Source organism: Gavia stellata, chromosome Z, assembly GCF_030936135.1.
Source record: "Gavia stellata isolate bGavSte3 chromosome Z, bGavSte3.hap2, whole genome shotgun sequence".
NCBI lineage: Eukaryota > Metazoa > Chordata > Aves > Gaviiformes > Gaviidae > Gavia > Gavia stellata.
In genome coordinates, this window is record NC_082637.1 from 6,384,948 (window position 1) to 6,403,021 (window position 18,074).

General features: G+C 37.6%; 1 protein-coding gene across 1 annotated transcript in view; it reads left to right on the top strand.

The window, feature by feature from the left end:
* The window catches only part of RIT2 (Ras like without CAAX 2), a 180,207-nt gene that overhangs the window by 68,844 nt on the left and 93,289 nt on the right, over positions 1 to 18,074 (top strand). The window contains exon 3 of the mRNA XM_059834121.1: positions 7,787 to 7,860. Coding sequence (XP_059690104.1) covers positions 7,787 to 7,860 — 74 coding nt within the window. The remainder of the gene's footprint in view (positions 1 to 7,786; positions 7,861 to 18,074) is intronic.

The window sequence follows — 18,074 nt, forward strand, 5'->3', positions numbered from 1 at the left end:
GCATTTGCTACGATGAGTGCAGACAGAAGGTGTTATGCTCACATATACTGTTATAATCTATTTGCCCCATATAAAAAATTTGAGCCCTGATGACACACATCTGACTGTGTGCAAGGTGCTGTACGACCAGAGAATGTAGCAATGAGTTTGCCTTGCCGGCCACTTAGGTCTGACATTTTTGACCTTCTTTGCCTGAAAGTGGATATCTTACCTTGAATTTTCTGTTGTACATTGTCTTTGTCTCCTTCTTGATGAGTACGTGTAGATGAAAACTTCTCCCATGCAACACTGTGCAACAAAATCACTTTTAATTCTGGTTCTTCTTGACAGCCACCCAGGCCATTGTCTCCTCTTCCAACTGTTTTGTTAGTAAACATCATGATAACAAGGACCCAAAGGGAGAAGACAAACCAAATTTAACCGACTCAAAGTTCAACTTACTCAGATTTCTGTTCACACAAAACCTTTTAGAGCACAGATAACACTTCTTTTTTGTGCTGACCACAGACTAAGTGAGATTAAGTTGCTTGTGCTTCCCCTGCTTTTCAGCAGAGAATGAAAGGGTACCACAGTAATGAAACTGCAAGCTGACATTGAAGAAGAGGTGCTTGTACATATCTGTAGGTGCAACAGAAAGAAAAAAAAAAAAAAAGAAGAAGATAGAAGGTGCAATGGATATTCCATTTCCCCATTTGGAAGGCACCGAGTGCATTTCAGGTCACCGAGAAAGCTGCCGTGTGAGTACCCAATGCTGAAAATCAATCAGGCTCCTTCAGCAGCTGTGTGTTATCAGTCTTGCCCTGCAGAGCACAGATCTGAAACATTAGGCAGCCCAACAAGAGGGAGAAACTTAATTTCAGAGCAGCTGTTTTAAGACAGATACATAATGGCATTAGAAGAGGAGCACTGTGGTGAGGTGAGAACCAAACAGCATACCCATTAGGCTGAGGAAGCTTTTAGTTTTATTATTGAAACCAGATGCAGACAGAGTACAGTCAATGGCAGCCAGAGCCTAAGTTAAAGGAGTGAGACGAGAGTATGACAATGAAGAGGGCTCAGTTAAAAACTACTAATAACAAACAGTCAGGCTGCATGGGACTTACTGGGACTAAACTCAAACCTTTGTTATGCTGCAATGATTCTGGATGTCCAACAGGTAATTTAGGCCCTGGCCCCCTCCAGGTATTTAGGCACAACTTTTCATTGATGGTAACAGGATTAAGTGCAGAGGTTTATTTGAGGGTCTGGGCATAGTCTAGTTATGCTTCTGCTTTCCACTGAGGATATTAGCACTGCTTATTTCGGTAGGACAAAATCAATTAAAAGTTATGAGTTGTTCTGCTCTTTTGTTTTCAGATGTAGAGAATAGAAGTACCTTGCTGTATTTCTATTTGCATCTTTACTCCTTGGAATCATGAATCATCTTACGAACACTCAAGGATTTGTTTTTATGTGCCACTGAAGATACAGGAACCTCTAAAGCAGAACACAGTAGTTAGTTAAGAGCATGTCATAACACTGAACAAAGGCTAAATAAAGGAAACAAAGAATTGCATCTTCAATTGAAATTGATAAGGAGAGTTGGAATGTACAACAGTAGTATGCATTTGAATTTAGCAAGGCCATTTGAAAACAACATTACAGAATCTTTTCTGAAGACATATGTGGCCAAGGCCTTGGTTTAATATCTTATCTGAAAATATGTTTATGGTAATTTGAATGCGAAAATGAAAACTGAAAGATAGAAAGTGCTGTATTTCTCATCATGCAACTGAATGTATAATGAATAAATGTATGAATTCCTTTTACAATAAGCACTTAACATGACTAATGCTTTGTTTTTTCTCAGATTATTTTAATTTTCTCAAGGCCTACACTATAGTCTTTTTATAAGAATAAGGCTAACAGAGACGTATTACTATCTGCATTAAATGCTGCATTACTTACCTGCTTCTCTTTCACAGAAACAGCAGAGATACTCAGTGTGTAGTTGCTGAAGAAAGAGTTTATATCTGTGGGTTTGGAAAGGCAGCGGTCATTTTTTCTCTGTCCTGCAAACCATTCACAAGATTCTTCTTCCTAGAATGATGTTGTCTGTTGCCATCACTTGTATGGGCGGGAGCAGGCAACTTCTGCTGTTAACACAAAGCTGAGCAAAACCCGAAAGATCTGACAAAGACCTGACAAAGCTAAATAAATGACAGCATAATGGCAAACGCAGTTCAATGCTGAGAAATAAAAAGCAGCAGCACTGGAAAGAGTAATCTGAAGTATTCTTAATTGCTGGTATAATGTAGAATTATGTAACACTAGGCAGAACTGGAAATAGGATATTTAAGTATCCTAGCTACTAGTCTAGTACTAATTTTCCTACTTGCCTTATTTTAAAGGATCCTGCTGTCTACATGAGTATTTACAGAATACAAGGCAATCAAATCTCTCAGTTCTACCATCCTAAGCCATTAATTGCTTATCATGTGTGCATAGCTCATAGGAAGGCAACCTCTGTGACTTGGTGTCCTTGTCTGCAAAATGCTGATAGCAATGCTCACCCAAATTGTAAAACACTCATACTCCAGGAAAATAATTATATGCTAAGGGAAGTTGTAAAACCAATGTATTTTGATGGGCAATTCCTATGACATGCATCTTTTTATCTCAAATAGAAGGAGTTTATGTGTAGTAGTTGGTACAGGGGTTTAAGTCCCTGTTCATCCACTCTCCTTTTATTTAAAAACTCCTTGTAAATAAAAACAGCACTTATCCAGCCAAAGACTCATGATCACCCTACATTCAGGAGCATCTCTGGATTAAAATGCATAGGTAGCAGATAATCTAAGCACATGAAGAGCTGGGTCTCCTGCTGTCTTTTTGGCACACAGGGAGAACAACAAGAGGCAGAACTCCAGGTGTGGCTGACTGAGCTTGGACTTCCCTCTGCTGGTTTGGCACCTCCTTAGCCAAATAAAATATATTTTGGCTCATCTATATATGGAATAATCTGTTTTAACTGTAATTCATAGTGTACAAGACAGAGAAGAAGAGATAATATTTATTTAGAAAGAATATAAGCAGAATTAACAAATGGAAGAAAAAAGCAGCTGACCTACATTTCAGGGACTGGAACATGTCTGTAATGCCGATGAAAAGCCCATTCCAATTCCCCTTTAAATTGTACACCGTCCAAATCTATTTGTCATGAAGCAGTTACCTGCTCATAGCTGAAAAAGCGCTTTGATATATTTTTTATGAATCTAGCTTCTCCAGTGCTAAGATAACGGATCGCAACCCAACCTTGCATTAATTATTGTACTTCTGTCTGCAGAATGATAGCCTATTAAAAAAGGAAAGCTGAAAAAAGAGGATGTATTCATTTTACAAAACAAAAGCCAGATAAGAAAAGACTTAAGGAAGAATTTTTTCTTTTCTTTCATAATACCGCAAAGGACAATCAAACAATTAAGAAAAAAAAGTTAAAAAGTGCCTTTTGAAAAAAAAAAAATTTCTTGGTTTAAATGAAATATTCAGTAAAGGAGGAAAGAATTAATAATAAAACAGAATAGGTGTCATTCAGAAAACAGTTGGACCTCTATTTGGTTTTTTGCCACCCTGGAAAACAGTAAAAGGTCAGTGATAATTCAAGCCAAGTAGTATAATTTTGTAAGCCAAAATTTTTATGTATTTTGATTTTTATTTTTAATGTTTGTAGGAAATAAAATTCTTAAAGAAGACCATATTCTATATGGGAAAAAAAAAAGAATAATTCTCTTTAAAAATTAAATTTTACCAGATATTTTAACTATCCAGTTCATATATTCATATGTTCCAGTGTTACACACATTGTAAGGATGCAGGAGTTTTTATTTAATTTTTCTCTTTAGTACCTACAAAATGCTCATTCTTGTGGTCTGTGTTTGAATCGTGGTTGTATCTCACAGCAATAACAATAAACTCCATCCACAATTTTTTCTTATAATACCCTATCTTTCTGCTGCATTTTACCTAAACCAAAAGCTGGCACCTTACAGTTAGCCTCACGGAAAAAGACTAATACTGAACTTAATATAAGAAATACAGTTATTGTCTGATTTATTGTCTGATGTCTGATTATTATTCTCATCGCTTTTTTGTACCTTATCTTAATGCTTTACTGAAATGGCAGCCGGAGTTAGGCCTTTTAATAAATATCAGTCCTTAGAGCTGTAAGATGTAAAATCCAGATACACGTGGCTTAGCAGCTCCCAATTAACTTTAAAAGGGGGCATTATATTAGTATTATAAATTAATTAGGTGAAAGAAAATGTAAAGTACTCGAGCATTGTAAACAGTGTAAACATACCAGACAGCATTTGTAAAAATGTGAATAATTTTTAAAGAGAGGAGATTAGACAGTGAGTTTACCAGTGCTCCTGATGAATATTTTTCTGCTTTGTTTTATATACACTCAGATGCTATTTCAGCGGAACCTCTTCACTTCTGTTCTTCTCTGTCCACATGTAAACAGCACGGTCCTCTCAGATCTCAGGGTTTCTTTTTCCTTAATGTGACCATGATGTGTAGTGTCTCCTGGACTAAAAAGACTAGTCACCTATTAGTCCCTTTTGAAATCATTTAGGAAGCATGCAAAGACTCCAGGGTTTCTGCTTAGCATTATAGCTGCTAATAAAACAAAAATATGTTAACTGGGTCCAACATACATATATAACTAACTCTTGATGTCTAAGAGGTTGTTTCTTTCCAGGTTAATGCCTGTGCTCCGTAGTATTTTACTGAGTAAAATAAAGATGTTTGTCTATGTAAACCCTCACTGAGCTCTATTTCCATTACTTCCTGAGATGAAATCCCTGTTTAAAAGTAGTAATTGTAGACCAGCACTAAATGGTACAGCTCTTCTACTCTTAGCTTGTCTTCCTGGTCCATACGACATGAGGTAGGAAACATGGTTTTCAAGTTATGCATCTTCCTTCTACCTCCTGCACTGGAAAATTCACTGTAGCCCAGGAGATCAGTGAATACGCAGGATAAATGGAAATACAGTGCCTCTCAAAAGGCTGGTTGTGTTTGAGCATTAAGAAGCCGATAGGTCACAAGTGGGTGTTATGACGTGATCTCTGGTATGAGGGTGTCAGCTCAAGAGAGCTATTCCCTTGATAACTGCGGGCTTTAGGACTTCCCTTTAAATAAGTGCCATAAGAAAAGTAGGTGTTAAATCTCCCATCTATTTTCCATTCAAATACAGGTTGAGAATACCTGAGTTGAGGATATTTTTAAGCTTTTCTAAATTATCTGTACTATCCTGCTTTGCACATATATATGCAGAGAGAGAATGTTATAAAGGAAAGTAAAATCTCCTTCCTGTTACATCTCTACATTTCTTGGGGCAAAGGCAAATTCTGCAAATAAAAAGCATCTTCCAAATACAATCGCCTAGAAAACCATTTAGATTCATGTGCTTGGTAAATGCTCAGCTGAGTATGTTTCACTACCACCAACAGAAGACGTAAGCATATATTAAGAATGAAAACAGGACAGTGATTCTGGCACATCTTTGTGAAGTGCTTTAAGGTCAGTAGTTTAAGAAAAAAAAATGAATGAAAATAACGCAAAGGGTTTATACACTCAGTGTTATCTTTGCAAAGTAAAAGAGTTATAACCATAGCGTGGTTCCAGATTTTAACAGTTGAAACTGTACTGATTACAGAGGCATGATAGCGGGGTACACCTGGAGTAACTCAGCAGGGTCTTAGATGTAGATGTCTTACATTTACTTACTGAAAGCTATGCCTTATATTCAGGGGCCAGTGGGTCTTTTAGTTATAGCTAACTTTGAACTCTTAATTCATTTCCTTAGCAAATAAGACACGATTTATCTAGGTTCCAGCTTCATTTTTATCCAAGTTGAATTTAAGTATGCAAATGTCTCTCTGCATTAACTGTTTTAAGGCTACTGCGTTAAAACTCACATTGGTATAACTGAAGAGAGAAATAGGACCATGGCATATTGGCTTTAGAGTATCCAGCTGTGGAGCCAAGAGTGCAAGCTAAATTTATGCAAGTCCTATGTTAATTATGTATGCATGAACGTAACGCAAATGGGCACCCACCTGCATGGAAATATATCAATAATAATTTATAGTCTTAATAGAATTCATACGAAGGAAATACCATATTTGATTTTACATATTTTCATATTTTGTTTTCCATTTTTAGTTAAGAAAAAATAAAAAAAGAAAAAAAATCTACTGCACGTATCATTGTGCCATAATTGATTACTTAAACTGTAAGCAGCCTAATTCACTCTATATGCTCCCTCTTTGGCATGGAGTTTCCTATTCAGCAATCCCTGGAAAGAGATTTATTGACTGAAACATGTGCTGGTTGGAGTGCTCTGGCTTTCTCAGCAAGGCAATGTATCATACAATTAATTAAGCCTCTGGGTCATCCTAATATCAATGGGACTAGGTATTTGTTTAAAGCAAGGCATGTGCTTAAGTAATTTGCTGAACTGAGGCCTAAAAGAAACAGGAGAGTCATGGAAATTACTAGATGTGATTATGTCATTAAAGATAGCTTGCCACTGACTGCGCAGGAGTGGGCTGAGTTAAGGCCATCCAGAATCCTTCATATCCAAATGCTTTAGTTTTTCCTTTGTGTAGGTAGAAAACAGGTTTTTACATGCTTTTATAAAGTGTCATATAATGCAAGATATATAATAGGACAGAAATCGGAATGTTGTGAGAATTCCAGCTACCTGCAGTACAATCTCATATTATAATCCCAATATTATCTCAATAGTTATTCAAAGCCTAGTCCTGAAGGTGTGTGACAGCCAGGGCTTACAGGATTAAGCCTTTGGACAGGGCCAGCCATATGCTCATGATGATTAATGACATTTCTCAGTTGCATTAAATGCACTTGTCTTGTCTTCACGCCTCAATGCACAGCCAAAGCATAATATCAGTCACCGAAACCACTCAGGGTGCTCTGCATTATTGTTTAATTACACAACATAGATAATTTCCAAGACTATTTCAAGAATAAACATGGTCTGGTATCTAAGCTCTGTTTAACCTTAGGAAGAAAGTACAAATGTTGAGAGGGGAATGAAATTGAAATGTGAGAAAAACAGTTTATGCAAATAGTAGTTCACCTTTTTCATTTTTCTCCTTCCAAATTTAGGTTGACAAAATCATGAGCTAAGGGAACGGTACACCAAGCACAGTTTTTTCCTCCTCCACCTCCAGCCATGATGAGTGTGAGGACACTGATTACAGAATTTATTTTAAAAAATCCATTTCCATCCTCTCCAGAGATATACAGAGGTCTAATTAATTGCTCTGACGTATCTGAGCCAGAAGCCCACTTCAGCCACAGGGAGACTATCCCAGCAATTTAGACAATCTTTAGCTTGAAATTATTTGCTGCAAAAGCTCTGTGGAAGTGTGATTGTGGTAAGTAAAAACCACTCTGCTGCATAGCACCAGCACACCTGTGAAGCTTTGTGACTTAAACAACACCTATGGTCTGTGCTATCCTTTTAAAGAGAGGCTAATTTCCTTCTTTAATATTTTGAGGTAGTGTAATAGAAAAAGACTAGTTCATTCCCTTTTGCTAATACTTTGCAGTGATGGTAGGGTTTCAGAAAGTATCTTTTTGACTTGAAAGAAAGCAAAGCTAGGTCAGGCTGGAGAACTTTTGAAAAGCCTACTCCAAACTAGCAAAGCTATTTTATTTTCCATTCTCTGAGTCACTCCTATCCTTAGTTGTACTGCACTGTGTTTTTCAGAGGATGCCTATAAAACTCAAGTCCGAATTGATGATGAACCGGCCTATTTGGACATTCTAGACACTGCTGGACAGGTAAGTAGTTTCCCAATGTGAACCATTCAATCAGAGATAAACCCAAAGATTTTAACCTCAGATATATGGGTCACAGAGCTAGAAACAAGCTTCCCTATTCAAACATAAAGGAAGCAGTGGTAGAATAACATTGAGGAATTAACAAAGGAAAAGATTAAGGGAGTGTTTCATTGGCATAGTGTAACTTCAAAATCTGACCAGAAGAGACAGACAAATTTAATCGAGTAGAAAATAAAAAGCTGTTTGTTTCTTTTTCTCTTGTTATAGAAACATCTATCACGATCGTGGAATGAATAAATGCCGTTGTTGGTTTGTCTTATGTGTTTATCGTTCCTGCTTTTCTATATATTACAGGAATCTTCTGATCTACTTGTAGATCAAGTATTTTGTTCCCATTCTTCTCCTCCCCACATTATATTTAAACATCAAATGCTCACCCAAAAGGAAAAGATCTTAATGCCAAAACTAACACACAGTGTACGTATAACGTGTATATGCATGTGTGAGCATCAGTCAGGGAATTAAATTTCACATACAGTAAGGCCAAAGAAGGAGTTAAATGCAAGAATTCCTTCTACCTGACTCAGTTCAGCCCCTTTCCATCTCAAAACATTTTTATTGTTCAATCAAAATGTTGCAGCTGGTTGATCTTTTCCTGAGGTATGCGTCAGGTTCGGTTTGAAGGCTGTGATAGTTTCATGAGTTTCGATAGTGTGTGTGCACCTTGTACAAGAATGAGTGAGTCAACAAGGACAGTGGATCCTTAAAACAAACAAACAAAAAAAGATTTAGTAAGTATAAGCCTGGAAACCTTGATCTCAGCTTCCCAAACATCTGAACGCACCTTAGCTGGGCACTGCAAATGGTGGGAAATGCAGTCTGCTGCCAGGAATTAGAATAGCATCAAGTTGTGTAAGTTGAATGTCATTCAGGGGGATTGTGGTGTGAGTTTTACATGTGAATGAAATATAGGCCAATTTCAAAGTGAACTCAACCCAGTTAAGGGAATCAAAAGATGCCCTGAATTATTCTTCCTTGACCCATAATTATACAGTCTTAGCAGTTAACCAGTGACTTGCTGCTGTCTCCCATGAAAGTGTTTGATTCCCCAGAAAATTTAAGCTAAATTTCAAGGCATGTCTCCAAAGCTGTGAATTTAATTGACCTAGAATTTATTATTATAACAGGCCCAATAAGCTGCTTCTGCATAATAGTCCTAGCATAGCTTCAGCAATGATTTGACTGGGCGAAAGACGGAACATCATAGTTGCTGCTCAATATGTCTGAAAATACCTGTACTTCTCTTGGAGAAGAGGAAGCAATATCTTCTGTGCTCACTCAGGAAGTCTGAGACTAGTAACTTCAGCTTTATATCATCATTATTACACACTCATTAGGGAAATTATATCTCCAGCTATTTAGTTTTGTAAGGCTTTATGTGTTAGGGACCTCTTGTGTTATCCTTTAATATAGTTCACTGTCCACATCTACTTCATTCTACTCCTAAATTCCCTTTAGTCCTATTTTGTAGAGTTAAAATGCTAAAAAGTAAAATACTTTCTTACCCAGAACTGAAGAGAAATGATGAATCAGAGTTTATGTGTCCAGCTTTTTGCTAATGGAAAGGAGAGCAAAGTGCTATACAGGATTTATTTATCTTCATAGGTGTTTTCCTAATTTGCTGTGGAGACTCTGAGAGAGTGCAGAAGTTAAACTCTGCAAACCATAGAAGAGGTTATAATAGGTACAATGCTTCTTGCCTCGTCCTCCTGCTTACAAACCCATGTAGAGAAGATGAGCTACCTGATCCTAAACTTGCATCAGTAACGCAAATATGATTTATACAAAGAAAATAAAGCAGCTTAAAATCAAAGCAAAGAATGGATGATGAACGAAAGAAAAATGCATAGTGTGCTTTTATTTTGAGCTGGGGAGTAACATGTTGTAAAAACCTAGAGGAACAATTACTTCTACCTTGTTTTTTTCCATTTGTTTTTGTTACTAGAAACATAAAAGTTTGTGTTGTTGATAAAAAAATAAGAGAATCAGATATCGAGAGTTTCCTTCTCTTCCTAAGCCCCCACCAAAATCAAAGCCTCTATTTCTTCTGGGTTTTTATTAGAACAAGTATTTTTTAAATGGTATTTGATTTTCTGTCAGCTTCTTTTAAAATGAAAAAAAAAAATTGGAGCACAATCTTCAATCCCTTTGAAATTTTTTTCAGGAAAAAATTTTTTCAGATTCAGGAAAAAGGAAAAAACATCCTTATGCACTGGCCTTTAAAGTAACTGAAAATATTATGTTTTCCAATTTAAACAAAGCTCATCTTTTGTCAGTCATGTTCATTTTTTAGGAATAATTTCCCACATGTAATAACCACATAATGAAATGTGGCGCAGAGATTTCGGAGCAAGCAGAGACCTGTGGCAGTAGCACGACACTCCGCAGATACATCAGCCCGGGACATTGTCCAGCCTGGGGATATCTATTACACCTCATGATCCAACTTGAATAGATATGAGAAAATCTCTGCTTTAAATTTCCCTGTTCTTACAGCGGAGACTGTCACTGAAACATGTCTCAGTGTATCTGTGCTCTTCCCACTTTCCCAGGTCCCTATTTTTCAGAAACTGTCCATTCTAAGTATCCTGGATTTAGCTGCTTGTCTTTGCAGATGTCTTTGAATTTGTTACCTCTCTATCTACACTGCACAGCTCCAGAATAAATCAAGACCTAATCCAAGTCCCATTGAAGTCAATGGCTAAAATAGCCTCTTTCCTCACAGAAGGCTAAATGTTACTCTCACTGAAGTTCAGATTGAAATCCTGCTGTGACTTTGGTGACTCAAGGTAAAGAATCCAAAGCGCTCAGTTATGCTGATGATGGTATGCTCTGATGGTACCTCGCTGGGTTTCATGTTAAAGCAGAGATGTTGTTACAGCTTCTAAATCAGGTAGTGGAAATCTCATTTCTTTCTGGGTGTCCTCACAGTCATAAATACTTCATCATAAACTTTGAATCATGACTTTAATCACCTCAGAAGATCAAGGAGCTAAAATTGTAATTCTTCCCTATTTGGGAAACACAAGAAGCCAATAGAAAAACTGACTGAGGTTGATGTATTTTGTTGTTTTTCTAGCAAACACGTTTCACCAAATATGCTTCTCCTTTCCCTGCTGTATCTATGCAGTAATTGAACATTTCAACACTAACCAAATATTGTGATTTATTAATAACTAATATAGTTCTTTATTGTCAAGTACAGAGTGAAAAATCCACATCTGATTTCACACCTGAAACTTGACAAAAATCTTTGATATTTTAACTGATAGATACAGTTTGGAGCACCAAAAACATAAATGGTGTTTCAGAAATACATTTCCAGTTCTCAACTTTCTGAAGTTAAAAACATTCAAATAAAGTGAAAACCAAAACCATGAATAAACTATTGGCATTGCTCACCTAGTTATTGGTCTTCCTCTTCTCATGCGTATACATAGACACCATTAAATATGACAGATTGTTCCTCTCAAGAAGCAGACTGATGTTCCATGAAGACTGGATACATATTTTCTACATCATCAGTTGTCCTTTAGTGCCCTTCCAGTATTGTTTTTCCACAAGATACAACAGGAGGCACATTCTTAATGTATGTAGGACTAGTGTAAGTAGTTTTGCTTCACTGAACTGGCTACCCCTGCTTTTCACCACCCGCTACACTTGCCACCAGAGTAGCCTGTCTTTGCTCACCGCAATCAACTTCAGACAGAATAAGGTTACGTTTACCTTAGAGAGTTTCAAGAGCAGATATTGCCGATGTAGCTGCTTGTAGTCAAATTGTCATAAACAGCACTTACTTGAGCAGTTCCTACCATAAGGCTTGAAAATATGGCGTGCAGCAGGAAGGAAAGGAACAAAAAATTGATGTTGGTTTTCTTTTTCAATGGCACAACGGAATCTAGAAGACATGTATCCTTAGCCTCATGTTTGCTGCTAGAGGAAGCTATCAATGATGCCTTTGACTCTTCTTTAACTAGAAATTCTCTTCTTAAAGTACAAGTTTTCTTTTTGCATCTACATTTCAATTAAAACAAAACCAAAAAGCAAATAAGAACAAACAGAGAGTAAATGTGAGATTGAGCTTCAGGAGGAATTTTATTTAGTTAGCTTTTAACCCTCTAAGCTAGCTACAATTTGGCATGTGGGATAAATAATAAAACCTTAATGGAAATCTGCAAATGCAAACTATTATCTGTAAAGATAGCTTGAGCTTCCTTGTTCAACTGTGTTCATGGGACATTTTTTGAGTAGCTTTCCCTTGAAATTCACCCATGTGCCTCTCTCTGTCCCTTAAGGTTGGGAGAGGTGTTGGGGAGGAGGTAGTTCTGGGGTTTCCCTTTTCTTACCCAATGTGTCATAAACCTCATCTGCTTTTACATATATTTGATTTAAACTGGTGTAAACTCTTTGACTACCAGGAAACTTGTGGGTGCAAATGAAAGGACATTCAGACCTCAAGTCTTTTACTCTGTGTTCAATTCCCTTCACAATTATTCTCAGAGACAGACAATGCCCAACCGCTCCAACCGTGCACAAAAAGCCTCCACACAGAGTAATAGAAACCTATTCACTCATTTACGTTTTCTCACACTCTCTTCTAACTTAAAAATATGTTGCTACTTCTGGAGCCTAATTTGAATTCCTCGTCATGGAGCACACACAGCAGCTATCTCTCCTGCTGTACTTATAAACTGTTGACTGACACAAGAGCTTTTATTCTTGCCACAGCTCTCCTCCTGATGACACATTACCCAACATCCCTGTTTAGACCTTGTGCCGAAAGTTAAAGAGCATCAGACAGAATTCCCTTCACCGAAAAACAATCTGAGATGACCCTATGCAGAAAAGGCAAACTTGTTTTCAGACACGAAGCAGGCAAATATGCAGAAAAATGGATTTCTGTACCTGTCAGTAGGACAGTACATTTCAAGATCATTGCACCAATTTTTGCTTGTTAAAATGTGAGCTTTTTATGATAAATTTAGTGCACCAGTATATTTCCCAGGTGTGAGTCAGAGACTTGAAAAATTGGCCTTAAAATGTGATGGCATGCCATTTCAGGGAGATTTTCCTTTGTCTGGAGCTGTGTGCACATGAATTCATTTCCAGGCAGACACTTTTCAACCTGACAACAACAGTGAGCTCTGTAGTGAAATCCATCTCTCAAATTGCTAGCAAATCACAGGACATGTTTATCCTGCCAACCTCCAGGACGATGATTTTTGCCCCCTGCTTCAAGCTTTGAAGAGGAACCATATTAGTCCCAAGAGCCCTTCAGATAAACACACTTTCTAAGACTAAACACTATAGTCCAATGACTCACTCAGGCTGTTATCTGAGATCCTTCTGCTTATTATCTAAACATGTTGCTCTAATCCTGAATCAATGGAAGTTGAATTTCAAACTACACTACTGCAGCTTATCTCAAGGAAATGTAAAATGCCTTTTTGGCAGTAATTATATTTTAATGGGCCTTTACAGCATGTTCTTTTAAGAGGAAAATAATTTTAGTGCACTTTCTGCTAGGTACTGTAGTGAGTAAATGAAATGCATTTTATTTTTAAAGCATAGTGGTAGTGAACTACGTAGCAACCATCAACACAGTGTATTAGGTGAAGAACATTAATTTTATTTTCTTTATATATTGTTGTTTCACAGGCTGGTGGTGACATACTTAGAAAGTCAAACCCTAGTACTGAAAATTTGGTGGATTCTCAAGACAACCTGTTCTGTACTTTCTAGGGAGAACTAAAATCTCTCCCATGACCACGTAATTTTATTTGGGAATGGACAGATTTTGAAGTAACATCCATTTGGCACAGAAATTGAGTGAAAAAACAGTTCCAGTAAATCATAGATGAAATTGCAGACCTCACTCCAATTTCCTTCAAATTATGGGCATAATATTCCTTGGCTTCAGTGGGATAAGATCTAGGCATATACTGTCAAAAAAGAGTATATTAGTTTAGCAAGAACAGGCAGCTAGCAACTAAGATTCCCAACTTCCTTTCCTGTCCCTGTCAAAGAACGACTCATGGTGCAATAAAGGATGGATCAGTTTGTATTTCTAGGCCTGCATTTATCTTTCTGACAAACAGGTGCAATAAGATGTTGCAGGGAGCAGGCATTTAGGGTGAACATCAGGGTTTATTGAGTCTAGTGATACTGATTTCCTGCCCCTCGCCACCTTTCCCCTTCAGTAAAGTCAATGCTAGTGGTTCCATATTGCAGGTGGAGGAAAACTTTCCAGTGTTGTCTGTTATTTTTCAATAAATTCTGCTTTTTTCTCTTGAAATACTTTCTCTTTTGCTGTTCTTTGTCTCTTTAACGAATAACTTCCAAAAATTTATAAATATGCAGTGATACTGCTGAAAGATTTATTTTTTTTTTTAGTAAAATAAGGACAATTAAAAGAAGGAAATACTTTATTACAAATTCTGATAAAAGTAGCAAAATCCTTTTTTCTTCTTTCCACATCTTTCCTTGTAGTAGTTCCTCGGGGTTTTTTTGTGTTCTGGTGTACATTGTCTGGAAAACTCCTATATAAACCCATCCCATATGATTAAACTTCATCCAGGTCCTCCACGAGGCTGTGATTATGTAAATTTGCCATTTCTTCTAACATTACAAACTGCATTGTATACTTTTTCTTTCCACTATTGAATGGCACTGAAACCTTTTGACATTACTTCCAGCAGACATTGGACATGCTCTAAGTGTGTCCTGATTTCTTTATTTCTCTATCTATCTATCTATCTATCTATCTATCTATCTATCTATCTCCTAGATAATCTCACTAGGAATTCCATTTTACAGATGTTTTTCTGTCAAAAGCTACTTGTTACCAAGCAGCTCTACACAGACCAGGGACTCTGGTGGACAGAGAACTGTTTTCTACCTGTATGAATTTTCACAAAATTCACATCAAAAGGTATTTCCAGGACTAAAAACTTGGCTTGCATGCCAAGAAAACAAGCATGTGTAACAGCACCGCCTGGTGCCACTTGACCTGACAGTAACAAATGACCAAGAGAAGGGTCTTTTGCAGAGCAGGGTGTTAGTGCTTCTCAGGAAAAGTGGGTTGTCCCAAAGAACTGTAATTTTCAAAACTTATTTGTCTTTTATGCTATTCTGTAGCTGCTGGACACTCTACCAACACACTGAACGGTGGTGTCTCCAGGCAAAACCAAAAGGGAGCAAAAAGTTACATAGTCTTATCTGAATCATCCAAACCTTTGAATTGCAAAACTGCATGAGATATCTGGCTGGAAGAGGCTTTCTAAAGATGTTATTTTCATTTCACACTAGCAGGAGGGGGCTGGAAAAGCCTAAAAACAAAAGACGTCTTTCACAGCTGAAGTTCCGATAGTTTTGCCCCAGAACCTGGCAGTGGCATCTGCCCCCACCAATAAAAAAAAAAAAGGAAAAGGTAAACCTCAGTAAATTTTGAACTCCTTTGCTTGTCACCTCTCCTTTATAATCTGAAGAATGTTATTACATCTATCGAAATTTTTAAAAGAGGAAGTGAAGAGCAAAGTAGAAATTCAAGACAATAATTAGTGAAAATATGGAACATTTTCTGTTTTCTTTTTTAAACTAGATATATTTCAGATATGTATTTTTCTTGCTTCCATAGGAGCAAGCTTGCATAGCTTGCATGCATTTTTGTGCCTCCTTTTATTTTGTGCCTAATGGCTGAGGAGAATTAATTGTTGCCACAGGAGTTCCATGTCACTATCAGAGCAGCGGGATGATGTGAAACAAACCATGACAGGGAGCGATCTTTTCTTTTAAAAAGACAAAACCTCAAAAGCTTAACAGTAGCTGCGTCAGCTGTACCTGTGTAAGAAATCAGATCTTCTCTTCCTTACAGTGGGGTACCTGACTAACACCTTGAAGCAAACTGAAGAAGTCAGACTCCACTAACTTTCAAATTTGCAGATAAGCAGTCCTTGTATTGGACAGTCTTGGCATATCTCAGAAGCTACTCAGCATCTTCCAGCATCTTTTGATCTAACCTAGACACCTCAAGATTACAGTTTTGGAGCTCTCTCTTTGTCCTCACAGCTTTTTTCTAAAGAAATGAAAACTATTCCCCCATTTTATAGGCAGACATAGACGCTATGGATATGAAAATGGAACTTGGTATCATTTACTCCACTGGGTGTCATTTACCCCACTGGAAGTAAATTAGCTTCAGTTAAGCTATTTCTGATTTGCTTTAAAGCCTAGATATCCTAGTAATGGATCTAGATGAAATCTTCAGTGTATGTTGAATGTATGAAGTGATGTTTAACTCCATAAAAAGTTGAACATTTGTTTGAATTGTTAGAGAAGAATTGGTCCCACTGAACATCTCTTAGCGCGGGATAGCTGCATTGCATGTGAAGGTACCTTAGAGACATTTTGTGAACTACTCACAGGGGAGGTGACACATGTTCCTGCTAAGGCTCTGTTCCCACAAGTCCCCAGAAGGTCACTGAGAGCGGTGTTGCAGGACTGTATAGATGCCAATCCATGTAATACTACCTAGTCATCTTGCCTGCACCAGAAACATCAGTGCAAATGCAAAGAAAAAAGAACGGTGGGCTCTTCTTCATGCTGGAAGTCACAGGGACAGGACAACTTAGTCCTTTTGTGTGACAGAGTCATACCAGATTATAATATTGTAAGAAATACAAAATCAGTGCAGTTATAACATAGCTATTTTGCATTCGTATTGGTGATGATTTATGTAGTCCTCAGGGAGCACAACCCTCAGATAAACACTGAGCTAAATTTCAGTGGCAGAAATGAGCACACAATTGATTAAATGCTACAAAAGTCTAAAATAGCCACTCTGCAGATTGTTTATTTCTTCCCCCCCCCCCCCCCCCCCCCTTTTCAGATTTTTAGCTCAAATTATATCTCTGGTGATGAATAGGGCACAGGGGAGGGAAAAGAAATACCTATATTGTGGAATTTTTAAGGTAAGCACACTTGTTACCAAAGTCATCATGAGAGAATATATATGCAAGCCAGAATATCATTTGCAGTCATTTATCAGAGCAATGAGGTGTCTGACTCCACAGCCTCCTGCTTCACTTCTGCAAGGCTGCACAAGCCTCACTGGGGAAGATGGCAAGTCTGCAATCCCTGTGTAAGCTGACAAGAGCTTGTCTGAATCCCTGGCGAGCCCTTGCTTGCAGCTGCAGTCATTACCTCTTCACTAGTGGGTTGTTGTCTTTTTTTTTTTTTCCTCTGCTGTTTACTAAAATGTAATTACCAAGCTATTAATTCTTTCCCTTTACCATTTATGATGCATTTGTGCTAAAAGGTGAAAATTAGCTTTATTCTTTCTTGCATACTAATGAGGAGGGGGGAAAAGTATTGTATGGTGCATGATAAACCAAATGCAGTTGGGGGTTTTAGAGGTAGTTAACAATGAGATTGCTTCAGTGCCTGCATTTAGGAGAAAATTACTAAGGTGTTTATCCCTAAGAGAGAAACCATTAACATTAATATGAAAGAAAAAGACAGTTCTCTGAGTTAGGGAGTGTAGCACCGAGGCATTTTTGCTGGCATTGTGGAGAATTGATATGGTGATTTCATCCATATTTTGGGGTGAATGAAAAGTAGATATCATCTCCCAGGTAATGGACTGCATATTTTCATTACTGCATATGACAAACCATCTTTGGAAGAGCAGGATTAATAAAGTTAACAAAAGCACAGTTGCAGTAAACTGGCAAATATATTATCACCTGAAGGCAGGAGGGCAATTAGAGTGGGAACATTGGGAACATCAGTGAAGAGAAGCTACTTCTGGAGGGAGGGTCTGAGTGCCAGTGCGGGTTATTTAGTAGTTCCTTAGTGAGAAAGAAGGGTCACTGTGTGATGCTGTTTTTTCAAGTCCTGAGTTATTTTATTGGAAGTTGTTCTCATTTGTCTTGTTTTCCTTATTTATTTTTCTTTACTTATTTTTTCTACCAGTTCAATCTTAGTTTATAAGCCAGCCATGATGCAGAACAGTATGTGAATACAGAATAGCAAGTGCATACAAAATGTTTTGCTGTTAGCAAGCGGGGCAGTGCAATAGTGATCCATCAGCGTTTGGGGTGTGAAGGGACATCTACACCTGCCTTTCATGAGACTTAATACTGCATGGTCTGTGA